Raw genomic sequence first — 17,002 nt, 5'->3', positions numbered from 1 at the left:
TCTGGAGTGGGTGGTTGAAGTGGGGGAGTCTGAAACAGCGGTAGTTTTTTTTTAGATTGGATTAATGATTCACGAACAGAGTAAGGAAGATTTATGCCATTTTAAAGGATTTTGTCACGTGTTCTTTTTTGTTTTTTATTTACTTTCTCTCTCCGGTTTCTTGTTTCTTTCATCATTCAATGAGTTTTTATTTGATTTTATTTTATTTTAAGAAAACGATTTTTTTTAAAAATATTTATTTATAAATAAATATGCTAATGAGTAATGACAACGACCATTGAAATTATTTTTTAAAAAAGTTGCTGCTGCATGCAAGTTACCATTTATTATTATTTTTTATTATTATTATTAAATCTTCACCATTATCACGGTAGGTGAGCTTAGACGGCAGATAATCTCATGTCCGTCATATTTTATTTACACTGTGAAAAAAATCTGGCGCTTGACAGATTTTTACCGTTGTCTAGACGGTAAAAAATGGGTACAACCCAAAATCCATCTGGGTGTTTTTTCTTTGGAAAAATTAAAAAAATATTATCCTTTTAGAAACTATTTAGAAAAATATTGTTGTTTTCAAACTATTTGTAAAAATATTGTTGTTTTTTTTTAAAAAAAATAAGTCGAAGGTTGAAGCTATTTAGAAAAATATTGTTGTTTTCAAACTATTTGTAAAAATATTATTTTTTTTTAAAAAAAAAAAAATAAGTCGAAGGTCGAATTTTTAACCCTCGACTTTCCTTTCATTTGTATGTCGAACTTTGAACCCTCGACTTTACCCTTCCTAACATTATTATTAAGTCTGTTTAATTATCATTCCGAAGGCCTTCCTCTATCAAAAGATACGTATTTCTAAATTTTCATAAAGTCCCCCTGGAATTCCTTCCAAAGCTTGTTGAATAATTTTTACGGATTCTGTCATCTCAGCAAGTCTGACTAAATAACGAGCTAATGAATCTCCTTTTTGCCACTGAACTTCCCAATCAAATTCACGAGCGAGATTATGAGAGAGAGGAAGAGCGAGATTTTGAGCGAGAGCGAGATAGCGAGATTTTGATAGAGAGTGAGAATACCATACAAATTTCTCCTTTTTTTTCCTTTTTAATTCTTACACATTCCACCTTTTTCTTTCTAATCCTTTTTTTTAATTTTCCATTTTATAAAAATAATTTCTAAAAATATTTTATTATTTTATTTAAACTCTAAAAAGAATAAATTAAAAAATAATAATAACTCATAAAAATAAAAAAATATAAATTAAATATCTCATTTATATAAAAATAATTACAAAAATAAATGTGTCCCACAAGGCGGACGTCGTCGATTTCGAGCTGGTTGTCGTTGTCGTCGTTGACTTCGAACTTGAGGTTGCTCGGGTTCTTCTTGATATTGCTCTGGTACCTCTGTAGGCGCTTCATAATATAAATATTCATTATTCTCTCCACGACCCCAACCATGTTCATGCATGTATGAAGACGAAGGACCAGCCTCTGAGTCATAATGTCCTGAACCAAATATTAGCATCATCATCATCGAACTAACATAATCAGTTTGACTCTACGTCTACGTCATAGGGGGAAACTCTTCAACATTATGTGCAATCTCATCAAACTCATCCTCTTCCCGAACAGGTCCTCTACGTCTAAGAGCTGGTTGAGGAACAATAGGTATATCGTACATATAATGAATTTTCTCCATATAGCTTTAGTTGTCACTACATATAGCAAGAACTTGGTTCGGATCATTTGCAACCTCACGGAGTCTACTGTTGTTCGATCTCTATGAATTATAAAACAATTAGACAACATTTAAAATAAATTTAAATTAAAAAAAAATTAGATAGTATTCATTCATTTACCAGATGACACACAACTGCTCCCGGACGAGTGACGTATTGTGATATTATTATACCAATGAATATATTTTGGAGTGACATCTGTGTCAAATTGTTCAAGAGAAATTCCCACTGCAATAAACCTTGCACGATAGTGCCATCGAACTACCAAATGTACAATTTTTTGGACCAATCTCCAGCCTTAGGTCAATATCATGCAGTATGGGTTAAGTATTACAAGGCGATGGGACATCCAGCTGAAAACCGAATTGTCTCATCACCCAGTCAGGAAGATACCACTCACCAATGTGAAAACATATGAGAGGACTCATCATCCGCCATATGTTTTGACCATTCGTACAAAAATTAGGCAAAGTATGTATAATAATTTTGTACAACTCCCAAATAACCTGAAACACAAAATATTATATTAGAGAATATTAAAGACAAATACAATAAAAATGTGAATAAAATAATCAATTAGGTTTAGTGTAATGTACCTGTTCAGGTTGAAGCAGATCAAACATGTATCTATACTGGTTGACTATATGTGTGGTTGTCCTAGTCACACAAAATTTGTCTCTCCACCTAAATTTTTAAATTAACAATTTAGAATATAAATTAACTAGATTAGTGATATAAAAATTAAATTGAATTAAAACAACATACCAAGAACCGTAGGCTCATCCAATTAACTGACCGTCATTAACATGATGTAGCTGTGGAGCCATTGTTGGAAATCGCTCCCAAGCCCATAGTTGCAAAAGTATGAGAGGCCTAGCTATCTCTCGAACCTCAGGTCTTGTTGCTTTGCATAGTTGTCTATACAATCATGCCAAGCATGCTCCACCCCACGAATACCGCCTCGCATCATAGAGGTTAGCTAACAGTGGCAGGAACATCAAGTGAATAAAATCACTTAGTGATCTCGAACAAGCCATCATACCGAGCAGTATTGTTCATATAAGAAGTGGCAAGCATTCGACATTCCATGCTCGCATTTTATGGCCGTTTGCTCACATTTTAACATGAACTACGAAGATTTTATTGAGGACTACTACAAATTATCAACGTATGCTGAATGTTACTCTCCTCAATTTCAACCTGTACCGCATGAAGATTACTGGATCATGCACCCTCATATGTCTGTCTTACATCCCGATCATCGTTGTTGAGAAGACCTGGTAGACCGAAAAGTTCACGTTATCACAACGAGATGGATTGGACAGAACCAGCCACTCAACAACGATGTTGATTTTGTAACCAGTTAGGACATAATCGAAGGAAGTGTCCTTCGTTACTAAGACGGGTTCCAGATAGTTAGGGATTGAATAATAAATAATTTTTTTTTTATTATATATTCATTTTATTGTATATTCAATTTTTTTATTATAATTTATTGTATATTCAATTTTTTTTATAATAATCTACTATATATTCAATTTTTTTTTTTTTTGTAATCAATAAAGTTTTACATTATAATAATCTAATATATTCAATTTATAGTATAATAATCTAATATATTCAATTTATTCAATTTATTGTCTAATGATTATTCAATTATAGTATAATAATCTAATATATTCAATTATAGTCTAATGATTATTCAATTATAATATGATTATTAGCTATTTTTTTCTCTTTTTTTTATATATATATTTATATGAAAAGTTCAAATAAAGTGAAGACTCTCGCTCTCTCCTAAGATCTCGCTTTCTCACTCTCACTCTCTCCTAAGATCTCGCTCTCTCACTCTCACTCTCTCCTAAGATCTCGCTCTCTCTGTTATTGTTGTTATTTTTCCATTAATGATTACTAGCTTTCATTTCTTCTGGAACAATCACAAACACTTTTTTTATTATGGATCTACTACCAGAAACTCAATGCGTAATCTTAGCATTCAATGTGTATTCTTGAATAATCTCATTTTTCAATTATTCAACCATTTCATTTTACCAAGTTCAATGTTAGTCAGATTAGTCAATATAAACTAAATCTCGCTCTCTCCAACATTCTCGTTTTAAATATCGCTCTCTCTTAAAATCTCGTTCAACATCTCGCTCTCTCCTACTATCTCGCTCTGAATCTTGCTCTCTCTTTAATCTATTTCAGCCCACTTATCTCCTTAATCGCTTTGAAGTTTCGACATGTGTGTAACCTTCGACAACCTAATATACAAAATTTTGTTCGTAGACAAAGCTAATTCAGAATTGTCTTTCATTCCAAGACATAACTTGTATCCATGCGCTTCATATTCGCCTGGAGTTCGCTCCCAGAAATATAGCCATCACCACCCCCTCACGTCAATCCCACAAGCCTCCATCTAATTCGAAATGATAACAAAATGCATAGGTTGTTAGAAGTAGCTCGAGTACACAGATACATATAGTATACCATCTCATTACTTTATTTTCTCTATGAGGGAAAAAGAAAACTAATAAACCTACGATCTCGAAGGTGGATGTGTGTCGAAACTTCAACCTTCGACAACCTAAGCGAGATTCGCGAGATTTCCCTTGTTGAGGGTTGAAGTTTCGGCTTACATATTGTTTCCAAGCTTTTCTTTGTTCGTCGAGTTCTCAATGTTCGACCTCTAGCCTCGAACTCCCAAAACAACAATATTTCTCTAATAAGTTTCAAAACAACAATATTTCTCTAATAAGTTTTGAAAACAACAATATTAATATTAAAGGTCCTTTTTCTTTTGTCGTGTGCTTTTTTTAGTTTTTTATTTACTATGGAAGGTTCATTTACCATTTTTTTAATATGTCACCCTCCCTTCAGTCTCTTGCTTCTTTCATTATCTAATATGGTTGTTTTAAAAGAAAATGAATTTTAAAAAATTATATTACTTATATATAAATATGCTAACCACTACAATTGTTAAAAATTATTAAAAAAACAGTCGTTACTGTTGTGAAATTGAGGAGTACAACGAAGCTAAGAGGAACGCGGATATGGAGAAAATATAACATAAGAATATGTAAAGATAATAATAAATAAATAAATCTAATATAATCTAATAATATAATAAAATAACTAAAATTATGAAAATTGGATAATATGAAAATTTGAGTGAAATTTTGAAGTGGATTTTCTCACCAATATGTGTGTTTTTCATGATTTATCAAATGATATTATTTATAGGCGAAGTGACAAGTAGAATGTGGTCTTACATGGACACCAAACATGAATAACTACAAGGCACATAGACAACATTAATATTGACACATGCCTTTTAGGACACTAAGCATTGGACATCTATTTTTATAATATTTATGATATTCCCCCTTAGATGTCTATATATATATATATAATATACCTCGTTAAAATTTTATAGGAAAAACTCAATGGAAAAAAAATCCTAGTAAAGGAAAAATAGTAAATAATTCATATAATTTAACAATCCTAAAATAATATAATATATTTTCTCCCCCTCATGGAAACATTAATTGAGATTCTGAATCGCCGCATTCCAATTTTGTATACCATTTTTTCAAAGGTTGCGGTAGGTAATGCTTTTGTAAATAAGTCGGCCAGGTTATCATTTGAAAAAATTTATTGTACTGTGTTGTCACCATTTTCTTCGAGATCATAAGTGTAAAAAAGTTTTGGTGAAATATACTTTGTTCTATCTCCTTTCTTTTGATTTGGGTTATACAATGTTGTGTTGTCTTCGTATAATAACATTGAAAGGTTTTTACTAGAAGACAAGCTACATGTTTCACGAATGTGTTGAGTCAATGATCTTAACCATATACATTCTCGACTAGCTTCGTGAACTGCAAGAATTTCAGCATGATTTGAGGAAGTGACCGTTATGGTATGTTTCATTGATCGCCATGATATAGCAGTTCCTCCACATGTGAATAGATTTGAGATCTAATTTTATGTAGATTAGATAAATATACAAAATATGCATAAAAACTTGATCAAAATTTGATTTATTTGAATAAAACAAACTCATATCATTCGTTCATTGGAGATAACAAAGTATATTCTTAATTTCATTCCAATGTCTTTTTGTTGGAAAATAACTATATCTAGCTAATAAGTTTACTGCAAATGCAATATCTAGTCTTGTATTATTAACAAGATACATAAGTGCACCAATTGCACTAAGATATGGTACTTCAGGACCAAGAAGTTTTTCGTTATTATCTTGAGGTCAAAATATATCTTTCTTTACATCTAGTGAACGAACTTCAATTGGAATGTTCAATGGACGTGCTTTGTCCATATAAAATCTTTTCAAAATTTTTCCTATATAAGTTGACTGATGAATAAATATCTCATCTGCTAAACGCTCAATTTGAAAACCAAGGCAAAATTTTGTTTTTCCGAGATTTTTCATCTCAAGTTCTTTATTAAGATATTCTATTTCCTTTGAAAGCTCTTCAGGAGTTCCAATTATATTTAAGTCATCAACATATATAGTTATAATAGAAAATTTTGATCGTGATTTCTTTATAAAAATACAATGGTATATTGGATTATTTTGATATTCTTCTTTCAATAAATATCCACTCAGACGATTGTACCACATCTGTTCTGATTCTTTCAATCCATATCGTGATTTTTGTAACTTTATTGAATACAATTCCCAGGAATTTGATCTATATGTGTCAGGTACCTTAAATCCTTTTGGGATTCTTATATAAATATTATTATCAAGAGATCCATACAAATATGGTGTGACTACATCCATAAAATACATACCCAGATTTTCATACACAGTTAGGTCAATTAAATATCTTGGTGTAATTGTATCCACCATTGGAGAATATGTCTCTTCATAATCAATATCAGGTCTTGTGAAAAATCTTGTGCAACTAGTCTTACTTTATATGTTGTGGCCTCATTATTTTCATTTCTTTTCACCACAAATACCCATTTGTATTCTACAGATTTGACACCTTCTGGTGTTTGAACTACTGGTTCATAAACCTGACGTTTGAAAGTGAGGTTAATTCTGCCTTGATTGCTTCTTTCCATTGATGTCATTCTTTTCTATGTTGACATTCTTCAACGGATTTTGGTTCAGAATCCTCATTTTAAGATATAATATCAAGAGCAACATTATACATAAAAATATTTTCAATAACTACATGAGTCCGGTTTCATCTTTTTCCTATCATGACATAGTTTATTGAAATTTCATTATTATTTTAGGCATCTGACCTTCCTCACTAGTCATGTCAAGGATTTCTTTGTGGGTATTTACAACCCCAACCAAGTCTTTTTTATTATTAATTATTTTTTGTTTTCGAGGATTTTTATCTTTAGAATCCATTGGTCTACCACACTTTTCAAACTCATTAGTGACAACTTGCTGTGTTGGGATATCAATTTTCAATTGAACATGTGCAGCTGGTATATGTGATTTAGTTACTTTCTTAGCATCTATAAATGCATCTGGTAACTGATTTGCTATATTTTGCAAATGAATTATTTTCTGAACTTCAAGTTTACATTGATTTGTATGGGGATCTAAATGAGACAATAACGATGCATTCCATGTAATTTCTTTTTTCAATTTAATTTCTCCCCCCAATGTTGAAAATTTTGTCTCATTAAAATGGCAGTCAGCAAATCAAATGTATCACCTGTCAGATGTTCAAGATATTTAATAATTGATGAAAAATCATATCTAACATATATTCCTAACCTCCTTTGAGGACCCATCTTAGTGCGTTGTGGTGGAGCTATTAGAACATATACTACACATCAAAAAATTCTCAGATGAAAAATATTTAGCCATTGGCCATAAGCTAATTATAATGATGAGTATTTATGATAAGCTACTGGCCTAATACGTACAAGTGACGATGCATGCAAAATAACATATCCCTATACAGATGAGGAAGCTTAGCTCTCATTAGTAATGGTTTTACAAATAATTGTGGACGATTCATAAATGATTCTGCTAAACCATTTTGTGTATGAAAATGAGCTACAAGATGTTCAACACTTATCCCAATTAACATACAATAATTATCAAATGTTTGGGATGTAAATTCACCAACAGTATCAAGACAAATGATCTTAATTGTATAATCAGGACATTATGCTCTTAGCATAATTATTTGAGCAAGTAATCTTGTAAATACAAGATTTCGACTTGATAACAATAACACATGTGACCATCTACTGGATGCATCTACTAATACCATAAAATATCTAAATGGTCTACTTAATGGGTTAAATTTGTTCTAAAAATGCAGGTGATCAGTTCCCACTTTAGCTGGCAATGGTCTAATTATTAATTTACCTTGAGAGCAAGCATCACATGATAATTCATTAGATTGAAGAATCTTCTGACTCTTCAATGGATGTCCATTTGAATTCTTAATAATTCTTCTTGTTGGGTTTTATGTCCTAAAAACTCGCAGTTTGTAAAATGATAAACATTTTCTATTATCAATATACTTGTTATTGATCTCATAAATTGTATGAAAGTCTAAATCCAATAAACTAAGACCCATGACTATTGTATGAGTACTTGAACTTTATGTGGAGACATAAGAGTGGATCGGGTTCGAGCAAATAGTCAAAATGATCTATGGTACATAAATGAGGTTGGGTACCTTATTCTGGTAACATCATTGGATGCGGCCTACTCTGTAGTTATTACAAAGAGTTGTAAAGTGCTACATACGATGTGATCCTAATTCGTACATATTATGACATGAGTGATAACGGGCAGAAATGCACGTTATCATAGTGCTAAGTTTATAAACAATGTTAGATTGCGTTGATGAAATATGATAAATTGCGTCCATTAAGCATAAATTCTATAATATTGCAGTCGCATGCGTCCAACGCATTAGAATAGTTGATCTTTATATTTTTGTTTAGAATATGCGTTAACGCAATGCAAAGATGGTGATCGTAGGAATTCACTGGTCGAGCGCAACTTCACCGCAAAGCTTTGCGTTGATCTTGCTCGCAAACATTCGCCAGAGAAGGATCACCGCAACTTAGTCAGCGCAACATGGTGGGCGCATCCGGGCGAAAGGCCAATTAAGAACGATGGGACAGAAAGCTGATGATAGTCGAATCCAAATTAAGATGACAGCCGATAACGATCACAAAGTACATTCAGCCTTATCGGTGATAATTATTCGGCGCGTCAATCAGGAATTAAAGTTGTCCCATCTGTACAACTAGGAAAGAGAAGCCGCCTTTCACCATGGATGCCCTATAAATACCAAGTGCATTCTTCAGAAAAGGAGTTGATCGGTTGACGAGTTAACTAGTTGCTTCTGTTCATAGTTTTCTTTTCCATCTTACGGCAGATCAAAAGAAGAGTGGTGGCACCAAAGATCGCCCAGGGAAACTTGAGAGAGAACCTTGGGGCGTAAGAGTAGGAAGCGAACCGACTCTTGCGAGAGCGAGATTATCTTTAGAGTACAAGAAGAAACAGTGTAAACGCCTGGCAGCAAGAAATTGCTACCAGGCTTCTTATTATACTTGCATTGTTATTTGTACTTCATCTTCATATCTATTCAATGGAAGTTCTATTTTTACATCTGCTCACTCTCTTAATACGCATGAGTAGTAAACTAGTTGAATGGGTTGAGAAGAACTAAGCTAACATGACCTAGAAAGTTCATTGCTTGCGATTGTCTTGTTCTATGCTGTGCAAAATACCCTTTAAAGTTACTCGAGAGAGAGTCTAAAGAAAGAATCTAATGTCTCGAGAGAGCTAAGTTAGAATCTGGACTCGAAAGAGCAAGATTAGGCTTGCATAAACAAGAGATAGGGACTTAGAGATAAGCTCTGTTTGTCAACATTGCATCGCATGCACCCTAGGAATAGGTATGATATTATATGGTCGCATATTTATGTGGATGTCATTTCGTCATCGCATAAATAGGAACAGAGGTTTATGTGTAAACCCTATAGACTTATTGCATATATATTGCATGCGTTCTAGTATTAGAAGACGTAGCATTCATGCCGAGAGGTGGTTTACTATTGTATACATGTTGCATGATCACAAAGCATGAATGCATTCTAGGGAGTGTTAGCCGAAACTTTTCTCAATCCATTCACCGCATATTCATCGCATTTCCCGTTTACCAAATCTTTTCAAACTCCACCGCATTTGTTATTTATTTTCATCAACGCAAACAACAAACCCAACGATTTATTTATTTAACTGGTTATCGCAAGTCTTCATAAAAATCACCAACGCAACTATTTTCACAAGTTCCTGTGTTCGACCCTGGACTTACCAGGAAACTCAGAGGAATTTACACTTGAATTCCGCTGGGAAACTTGAATGAACAACGCAATCCATCAACATATATTATCCATATTTCCACTTCATAAATAACGAGCATCAAGTTTTTGGCACCGTTGCCGGGGACTTCGACAAAATAGTTTGTTAACGGTAATTTTTGTGATTTCTTTTCAGAACTCTCAATCTCTAGCTAACTACGACCCGGAGATTGAGAGAACATTTCGAAGGAGATTAAGAGACCGCCAATAGCAACCACAATCAGACAAAGAAGAGATGGCGAAGCAGCCTGGAGGTAGAGCACCAAATGATAATAATGTCATGGCGAATCCGATTCTGTTGGCAAATGATCGTAATAGGCCCATTAGGGACTATACATCGCCAAACCTCTACGATTTCTCTCCAGGAATCATGAGGCCTGCCCTCGATGAAAGTAGATTTGAGATGAAACTAGTGATGCTGCAGATGATCCTGACTGCAGGTCAATTCGGAGGAAGGCGTGGCGAGGATCCGCACGCCCACCTCCGAAGTTTTATTGAAATCTGCAATACTTTTATGTTCCCGAACATCTCTGCTGAGGAAGTTCGACTAACGTTGTTCCCATTTTCTCTCTGTGATCAGGCTAGGAAATGGGCTTATTCGCTCGAACCAGGAGAGATTACTTCTTGGGAGCAGGTAGTGGAGAAATTCATGAAAAAGTATTTTCCACCTACCGAGAACGCAAGACGAAGGAAGCTTATTACAAATTTTGAATAAGATATGGATGAATAGCTCAGTGATGCTTGGGTGAGGTTTAAAAGGCTGGTTCAGAATTGTCCGCATAATGGGTTATCAAACTGCCTTCAAATGGAAATTTTCTATCACGGTTTGAATCCCGCTTCACAGACCGCTGCTAATGTGGCAGCTGTTGGTGGTCTGCTTGACAAAACTTACGATGAGGTGAAGAATATCCTGGACCGCATCTCCAAGAACCATGAAGACTGGAGGGAGAGTGACCAGAGATTGAGACTTAAAGATTCTGATGCAAACAACGGTGCAATTATTTCATTACAAAACCAAATGGCCGCAATGATAAATTTGATTCAAGGAATGGCGATTAGCAGCCCAACACCGCAAGGTGGCAAATCAACGCAATAAGTCAAAACACCACAAGGTGTGCAACTTGCAGTGATGGACATACGATGGAAGATTGCTCGCAAAATCCACAGTATGTATATTTTGTAAAGAATAATCCCTTTTCAAACACTTACGACCCCAGGTGGAGAAACCACCCCAATTTTGCCTGGAAGAATCAACAATAAAATTTTCAATCTGTGGCGCAAAAAGAAGGGCCACCAGGATTCTTCCAACGCAACAACAGTCAATAGAGCAATCAAGCAAGTAGCTCACAACAACCATCGCAGTCTATTTCTCTAGAGAGCCTATTGAAGCAATATATAGAGAAAAACGAGACAGTGCTTCAAAGTCAGGCTACGTCCATCTGCAACCTCGAATTGCAAATGGGCCAGATTGTGAGTGAGCTGAAAAGTAGACCGCAAGGGGCGTTACCAAGTTCTACCAAACTTCCACTCAACTCAGGGGGATCAGGTAAGGAGCAATGTCAGGTTGTGACATTGCGCAGTGGAAAGACTGTGGAGGGGGAAAAGAAGGAGCATAGTAGAACAATGTCAGGTTATTATATAAATATTACTTTTAAATTTCAAATTTGATTATTTATAGGGAAAGGTAATGAATATGTTTAAAATTAATATTTAAATTTAGTTATATATGTGAATAATTTGATTTACATTTATTTCTTTCTACTAAAAATTAATTAGTTTTTTTAGGCTAAATTTTGAATAATTTATCTTTAAATTCAAATTGTCATATAAAACTAACCATAATAAACAATTTAATAGTAAAAAATTTAGTGATAAAGTTAATTATTTAATTAAAATTTGTTCACATTAGTGATTTAAATTAATTGATTTTTTTTTAAAAAAAAAAAAAAAAGTAACGGAGAAAAATTCCCATGGGAACCTAATGGACATAGCTTGTTAAAGACTTGTATAGGTTTTGGAGTGTGACATCGTTTTGATCGTTTCTTTTTAGATAACTCCGTTTTTGTTAAATGACTACTTGTTTATTAAATAATCTTCTTTATTCCTCAAAATGTTTCTCTATCATTCAAGAGGAATCTGAAAGACAATTTGGGTCATTAAATCTTATATTTAGTTCAATATCAATTTGTGACCCATTAAATCGTCCATATTGTCTAAGGCTAATTTGTGACTTTAGATTCTTCATATTGTGTAAGGTGAATTTTGAGTTATTGGGTTTATTTGGGCTACTGCCAGATCATCCCAAATCCTTCAATACATGAACAAAGTGTGAGAGAACTAAATAGAGAGAGTTTATTCTTACAGGAGAGCTTGTTATTTCTTCATAAGATAGAACGTTTATAACTCATATTTTATATAGTGGGATTTTTCTATTTTTGCCTCTAGTTTTTTCCATAATTTGTCTAGGAGTTTTCCACATAAAATCACTGTGTATTTTCTTTCGCCCTTCTTCTACTTCATTATTATTCTCAATTTATTTTAGCTGCGATCTTACCATATTCGATCACAATCCTTTTGCAACATTGTTTTTATATATTTTACTTGTTCTTTGCGATCATGCTTACAAACTGAGTAAAATGTTAAGCATCTTGATGTTTAAATGATCTTACAAAATTTAGACTAAGATCATTTTGGCTTTCGGATATTAAATCAAACATAAAAGAACATAAAGAACAAACACAAGGAAATTGATAACCTAGCTTGGTGTAATCACACCTACATCAGGGGGTAGAGTACTCGATGAAAAGAACTTCACTAATAAGAGTTTAACGATTACAAAGTAGTACTTATCTAATGGAACTCCACTACCATATGATTTCCAAAGAGGTTACTCCTAATGAAGAGTTTAGACTCCTCTTAAACTTGAAGCTTTCTCTCTCGATGCACAAAACGTTTAGGTCCCTCTAAACTTGGGGCTCATTATCTTGATGTCACATCACTCTTTTCACCTATTAATTGAAACATCCTTCAACCAAGTTTGTTTAGGCTCCCCTAAATAGACTCTTCTAAGTAAGAATCAATACAATAACTTTTTAGGCTCCCCCTAAATAGACTCTTCTAAGTAAGAATCAATACAATAACTTTTCTGCAAAATCACACCATCGAAAGAATATGACTTTTCAGCCGTACACCAAGTGAATACGAAACATCCCTTACGTAGAGGGATACACACGACTCTTTATCTTCTCACGGACCACGTTTTTTTCTCTAAAAAATATTAAACAAGACAAGAATATTACAAATATATAAGAGGGATAAAAGGAAATAAGTCCATAAGGCAGAGAATCTTCATGGTTACCAAAACAGACCCTTGTTGAAAATCTGCAACAAATAAGGAAAAATATATTCTCCAGATAGAAATAATGGAGACGACCGTAACACCCTTAACAAGAGTAACAAAATGATGTACAACGGTTTTTCTAGAGAAAAACAATAGCCAATATAACTATACTAACAAGGTTCGTCAACTACTTCGTGATTTCCAAATAATATTCTTAGTGCAAGTAGTCATACTAATAGGTGAAGTTAAATTTAATATTACAATACTTTAACATTCTATAGATATAACATTACAGGGATTTGAACATAAAATTTTTTGAACTTGGATTTGAACATAAAATTTCTTGAACTTGCTATCCTAATACTATCTTAGATCAATTTATAGGTGAAGTTAATTTTAATATTATACCGATACTTAATTAACCTCAGAACATCTTATGAAGAGCAATGCTAGTTTTAAATATTCCCAAAGGGCAGCTAAGGAAATTGCAAACAAATCGAGCAATCACAAGAACAATGAGGAAGACAACAAGAAGAATGGCAAAACACTTGAATACAATAGACATAAATTTCTTCATCTTCATTCTCCAGCAATTACCATAGAATTTGTTGATCTCCTCAGCCAAGGCGCCCAATCCCATTTCATAGCTCATCTTGACATCTTGAATGAACTTACTTCCAGTCTCAAAATTAAGACCACTCTTGAGATGGATTTTCAAAACGCTTTCTTTCTTCAAGCTTCTGGTTGAGTTCTCAACCCCATTAAACAGCTCCACAGCCTCTTCTTCACTGTTCAAATGGTTATGAACGATCCCTGCTTTCTCCAAAACCTTCAAGTCTTTGGAATTTCTCAACAACCCATTCATCAGCGAAACGTAATTGACCAAACAAGGCGGATTCAGCTCTGTCATTGCTTCAAATGCCACTAGATTCTTGAGCAAAACTTGAGAGAACCCATCAAGATGAATACAAGGCAATGTTAGAGTGAGCGTTGACTCATTAAAAAAACACTTCAGAATCCCATTTTTGGTGGATTTGAAAGTGACTCCAGCAGATTTCAAGTCTGATGCAGAAGGGATAATTAGGAGCGGGGGGTGGTGTTTCTCTGCCAAATTTGGTTTAGTTATAGAACTCAAAAGCCTAAACAAGCGTTGAATTAAACCAAAGGTCTCTTTGACTTGTTGAATGAAGGCTATGTTAATAACAGAGCCCAAAATGTTCAAGCTCTCACTTAGAAGTTCGGCAGCAGCACCAGAAGAAGTATCCAATCGCAGACAATAAGCCACAACTACCTCATCGGGAATAAGTAAAATCAGAGAATAGAGGAAATGTAGCAAATGGTGAGACAAATTGAAGATTTCAGGCAAATTAGAGGAGAATCCAAAACATTCCAATTCAGGGTTAAAAATGGGCAATTGAAATGGGGAAACAGACGCAGAAAATTGGTACATAAAAGGAGCCAAGAAGTTGATGGGCTCTTTGGGGCAAATTTCATTGAGAACAAACAATGGAATCTGATTCTCAAGCTTCACCATATCACTAACAATCTCAAACTCAGACCACAACTTCCCATAATATATCCCTAAAGGAAACTCAAGGGGATGATTGTTATACTTATTTTGAAGTAGATGAATTAGAAACAAACCATCAATGAGGAGTACCCATGATAAGGTTTCGCCATTAATTTCAAGGGTTTGATCGAAACAGGCTCGGATTTTGAGCTCCAATGGCATAAGCTGATCTGCCAGCTTATGGAGTTGGGGACTCCAATTCAGATTCTTGGCTTTCCCAAGTTTGAACAACTCCATATTGTAAAGCTCTGGACGGAAATGGTGGTACGGTACGAACGCGACATGGCGGGGAAGAAACGCCGCCGGGTTGCCGTCGTGGACGGATTCTGGCAGCCGGACGACGGAAATGGGGGTCTGAGAGGCGGGGAGGAGGGCATTTTGGTCAATAAGGTCGTTGATTTGAAGCACCCACTGAGATTTGTCGACCGAAGCCATTTCCGAGAGAGTGAAGGTCGGGGTATGGCTGTGTTGGGGAATCTAAAGCAGCGCCAAATATCTGATTTGATTCATGAATAAAGTGGATAAGATTTTTCTTTTCAGAACATTTTGTCACGTGCTTTTTTAGTGTTTGTTTTTTACGAGAAAAATATTTTTTTTAAGTAAGAAAAATATATTTTTCATTTTTAAATTTTATGTCTAAGTTTTAAAATGTTACAAATTTAGTAATCTCAGTTCATCGTCCTTAGATTTACGGCATTATCCTGTTAATCTCAAATTTTCATATTTAGTGTTAATCTACATTAATAAATTTTAAAGAATTTAAGAATTATAATTAATTGCATTTGACTACTTTTCATCACGTCTAATATTAAATTTAAAATTTTACTCACGTCTAATATTAAATTTAAAATTTTACTGCATAATTATTTTAAATTAATAATAAACATTGAATTGAAAGTGGGTATTTAATTACAAAAAAAAAGATAAAAAATGTAATATCTTGCAATTTATGGATCAAATTGAATCAAAATTCAAATCTCAAGGTTAAAATTGTATCGTTTTGAAACTTAGGGACTAAATTGAAACAAAAATCAAAACATAAAAACTAAGACTCCGTTTGGTAACAATTTTGTTTTTTGTTTTTTGTTTTTGGAAATTAAGCCTATATCATCTACATTTCTTACCATGATTTGTATCTTTTTTAAAAAACAATGGTTGAATTCTTAGCCAAATTTCAAATACAACTTTTTGGAAGCTACATTTTTTTTATTCTCAAAATTTAGTTTAGTTTTTTAAACCATTGGTGGAAAGTGGATAACTGTTCGAAGTCTAAGTGTTGCGTTCTGCTTGATGCGTTTAAATGAATGCAACACGTTGAGGCGTTAGTATTATGCATAGAAGGCACACAACTCCTTATAATAACGTTCAAGTTTTCCTAGATTAAACCCAAGTATAAATCTAATATTGGTTCCTGGCAAGTCTAGGGTCGATCACAGGGATTCAGTTTCACTAATACAGATTATGCGTTGTACTTGCAGTAGGAGGTTTTTCCTAAATAAATGTGAAATATGTATTATTTATACTAACATGCCATGCCTGTACAAGACAATACAAAAGAGTTGAGTGAAAAATGAAGGATCGTGTGAAAATGGAATTTAAGTAGGTGGATGCATCGGTTAAAGATAATTACACACAACTGATGTAATGTGGATGAAATGGGATGGGTTGCTTATCTTTCTGTTCATGCGTTAGACATCATTCAACACTTCTCAATGCGAATAACATACACGCCTATCTCTACGGTGCATGCATCTAACTTAGAATGTAAGAAACACCAGTAAATCTATCTCTAGCTATATTAGGCATTCTACTTAATGCGGCTTAGCTATTCTTTCGAACAACTAAGTAAAGAAACTTTCACCAAGTTGGTTTAGGCGTTGGAACAGAATTATGCATGAAGTACTAATGCTTTCAACATAAACAGAAGATAAACAATAGTAAAAGTGATGATCAAATATATGAATTTTATAAAGGA

At 33.8% G+C, this 17,002-nt stretch overlaps 1 protein-coding gene across 1 annotated transcript; it reads right to left on the bottom strand.

Annotated features, from left to right (window-relative positions):
- Positions 1–13,881: 13,881 nt before the first annotated feature.
- Positions 13,882–15,462, bottom strand: LOC120080096 (putative UPF0481 protein At3g02645). The gene has a single exon (XM_039034652.2). The coding sequence runs from the start codon at positions 15,460–15,462 to the stop codon at positions 13,882–13,884; it is 1,581 nt and encodes a 526-aa protein (XP_038890580.2).
- Positions 15,463–17,002: the final 1,540 nt, after the last annotated feature.

This window comes from Benincasa hispida, chromosome 6, assembly GCF_027475165.1.
Source record: "Benincasa hispida cultivar pf3 chromosome 6, pf3_genome.v1.1, whole genome shotgun sequence".
Classification (NCBI taxonomy): Eukaryota; Viridiplantae; Streptophyta; class Magnoliopsida; order Cucurbitales; family Cucurbitaceae; genus Benincasa; species Benincasa hispida.
Note: the sequence above shows the minus strand (reverse complement) of the source record. Positions and strands in the feature narration are given on the sequence as shown.

Coding starts and splice junctions, on each gene's coding strand:
- LOC120080096 (XM_039034652.2), bottom strand. CDS start 15,462: ATGGCTTCGGTCGACAAATCTCAGTGGGTGCTTCAAATCAACGACCTT.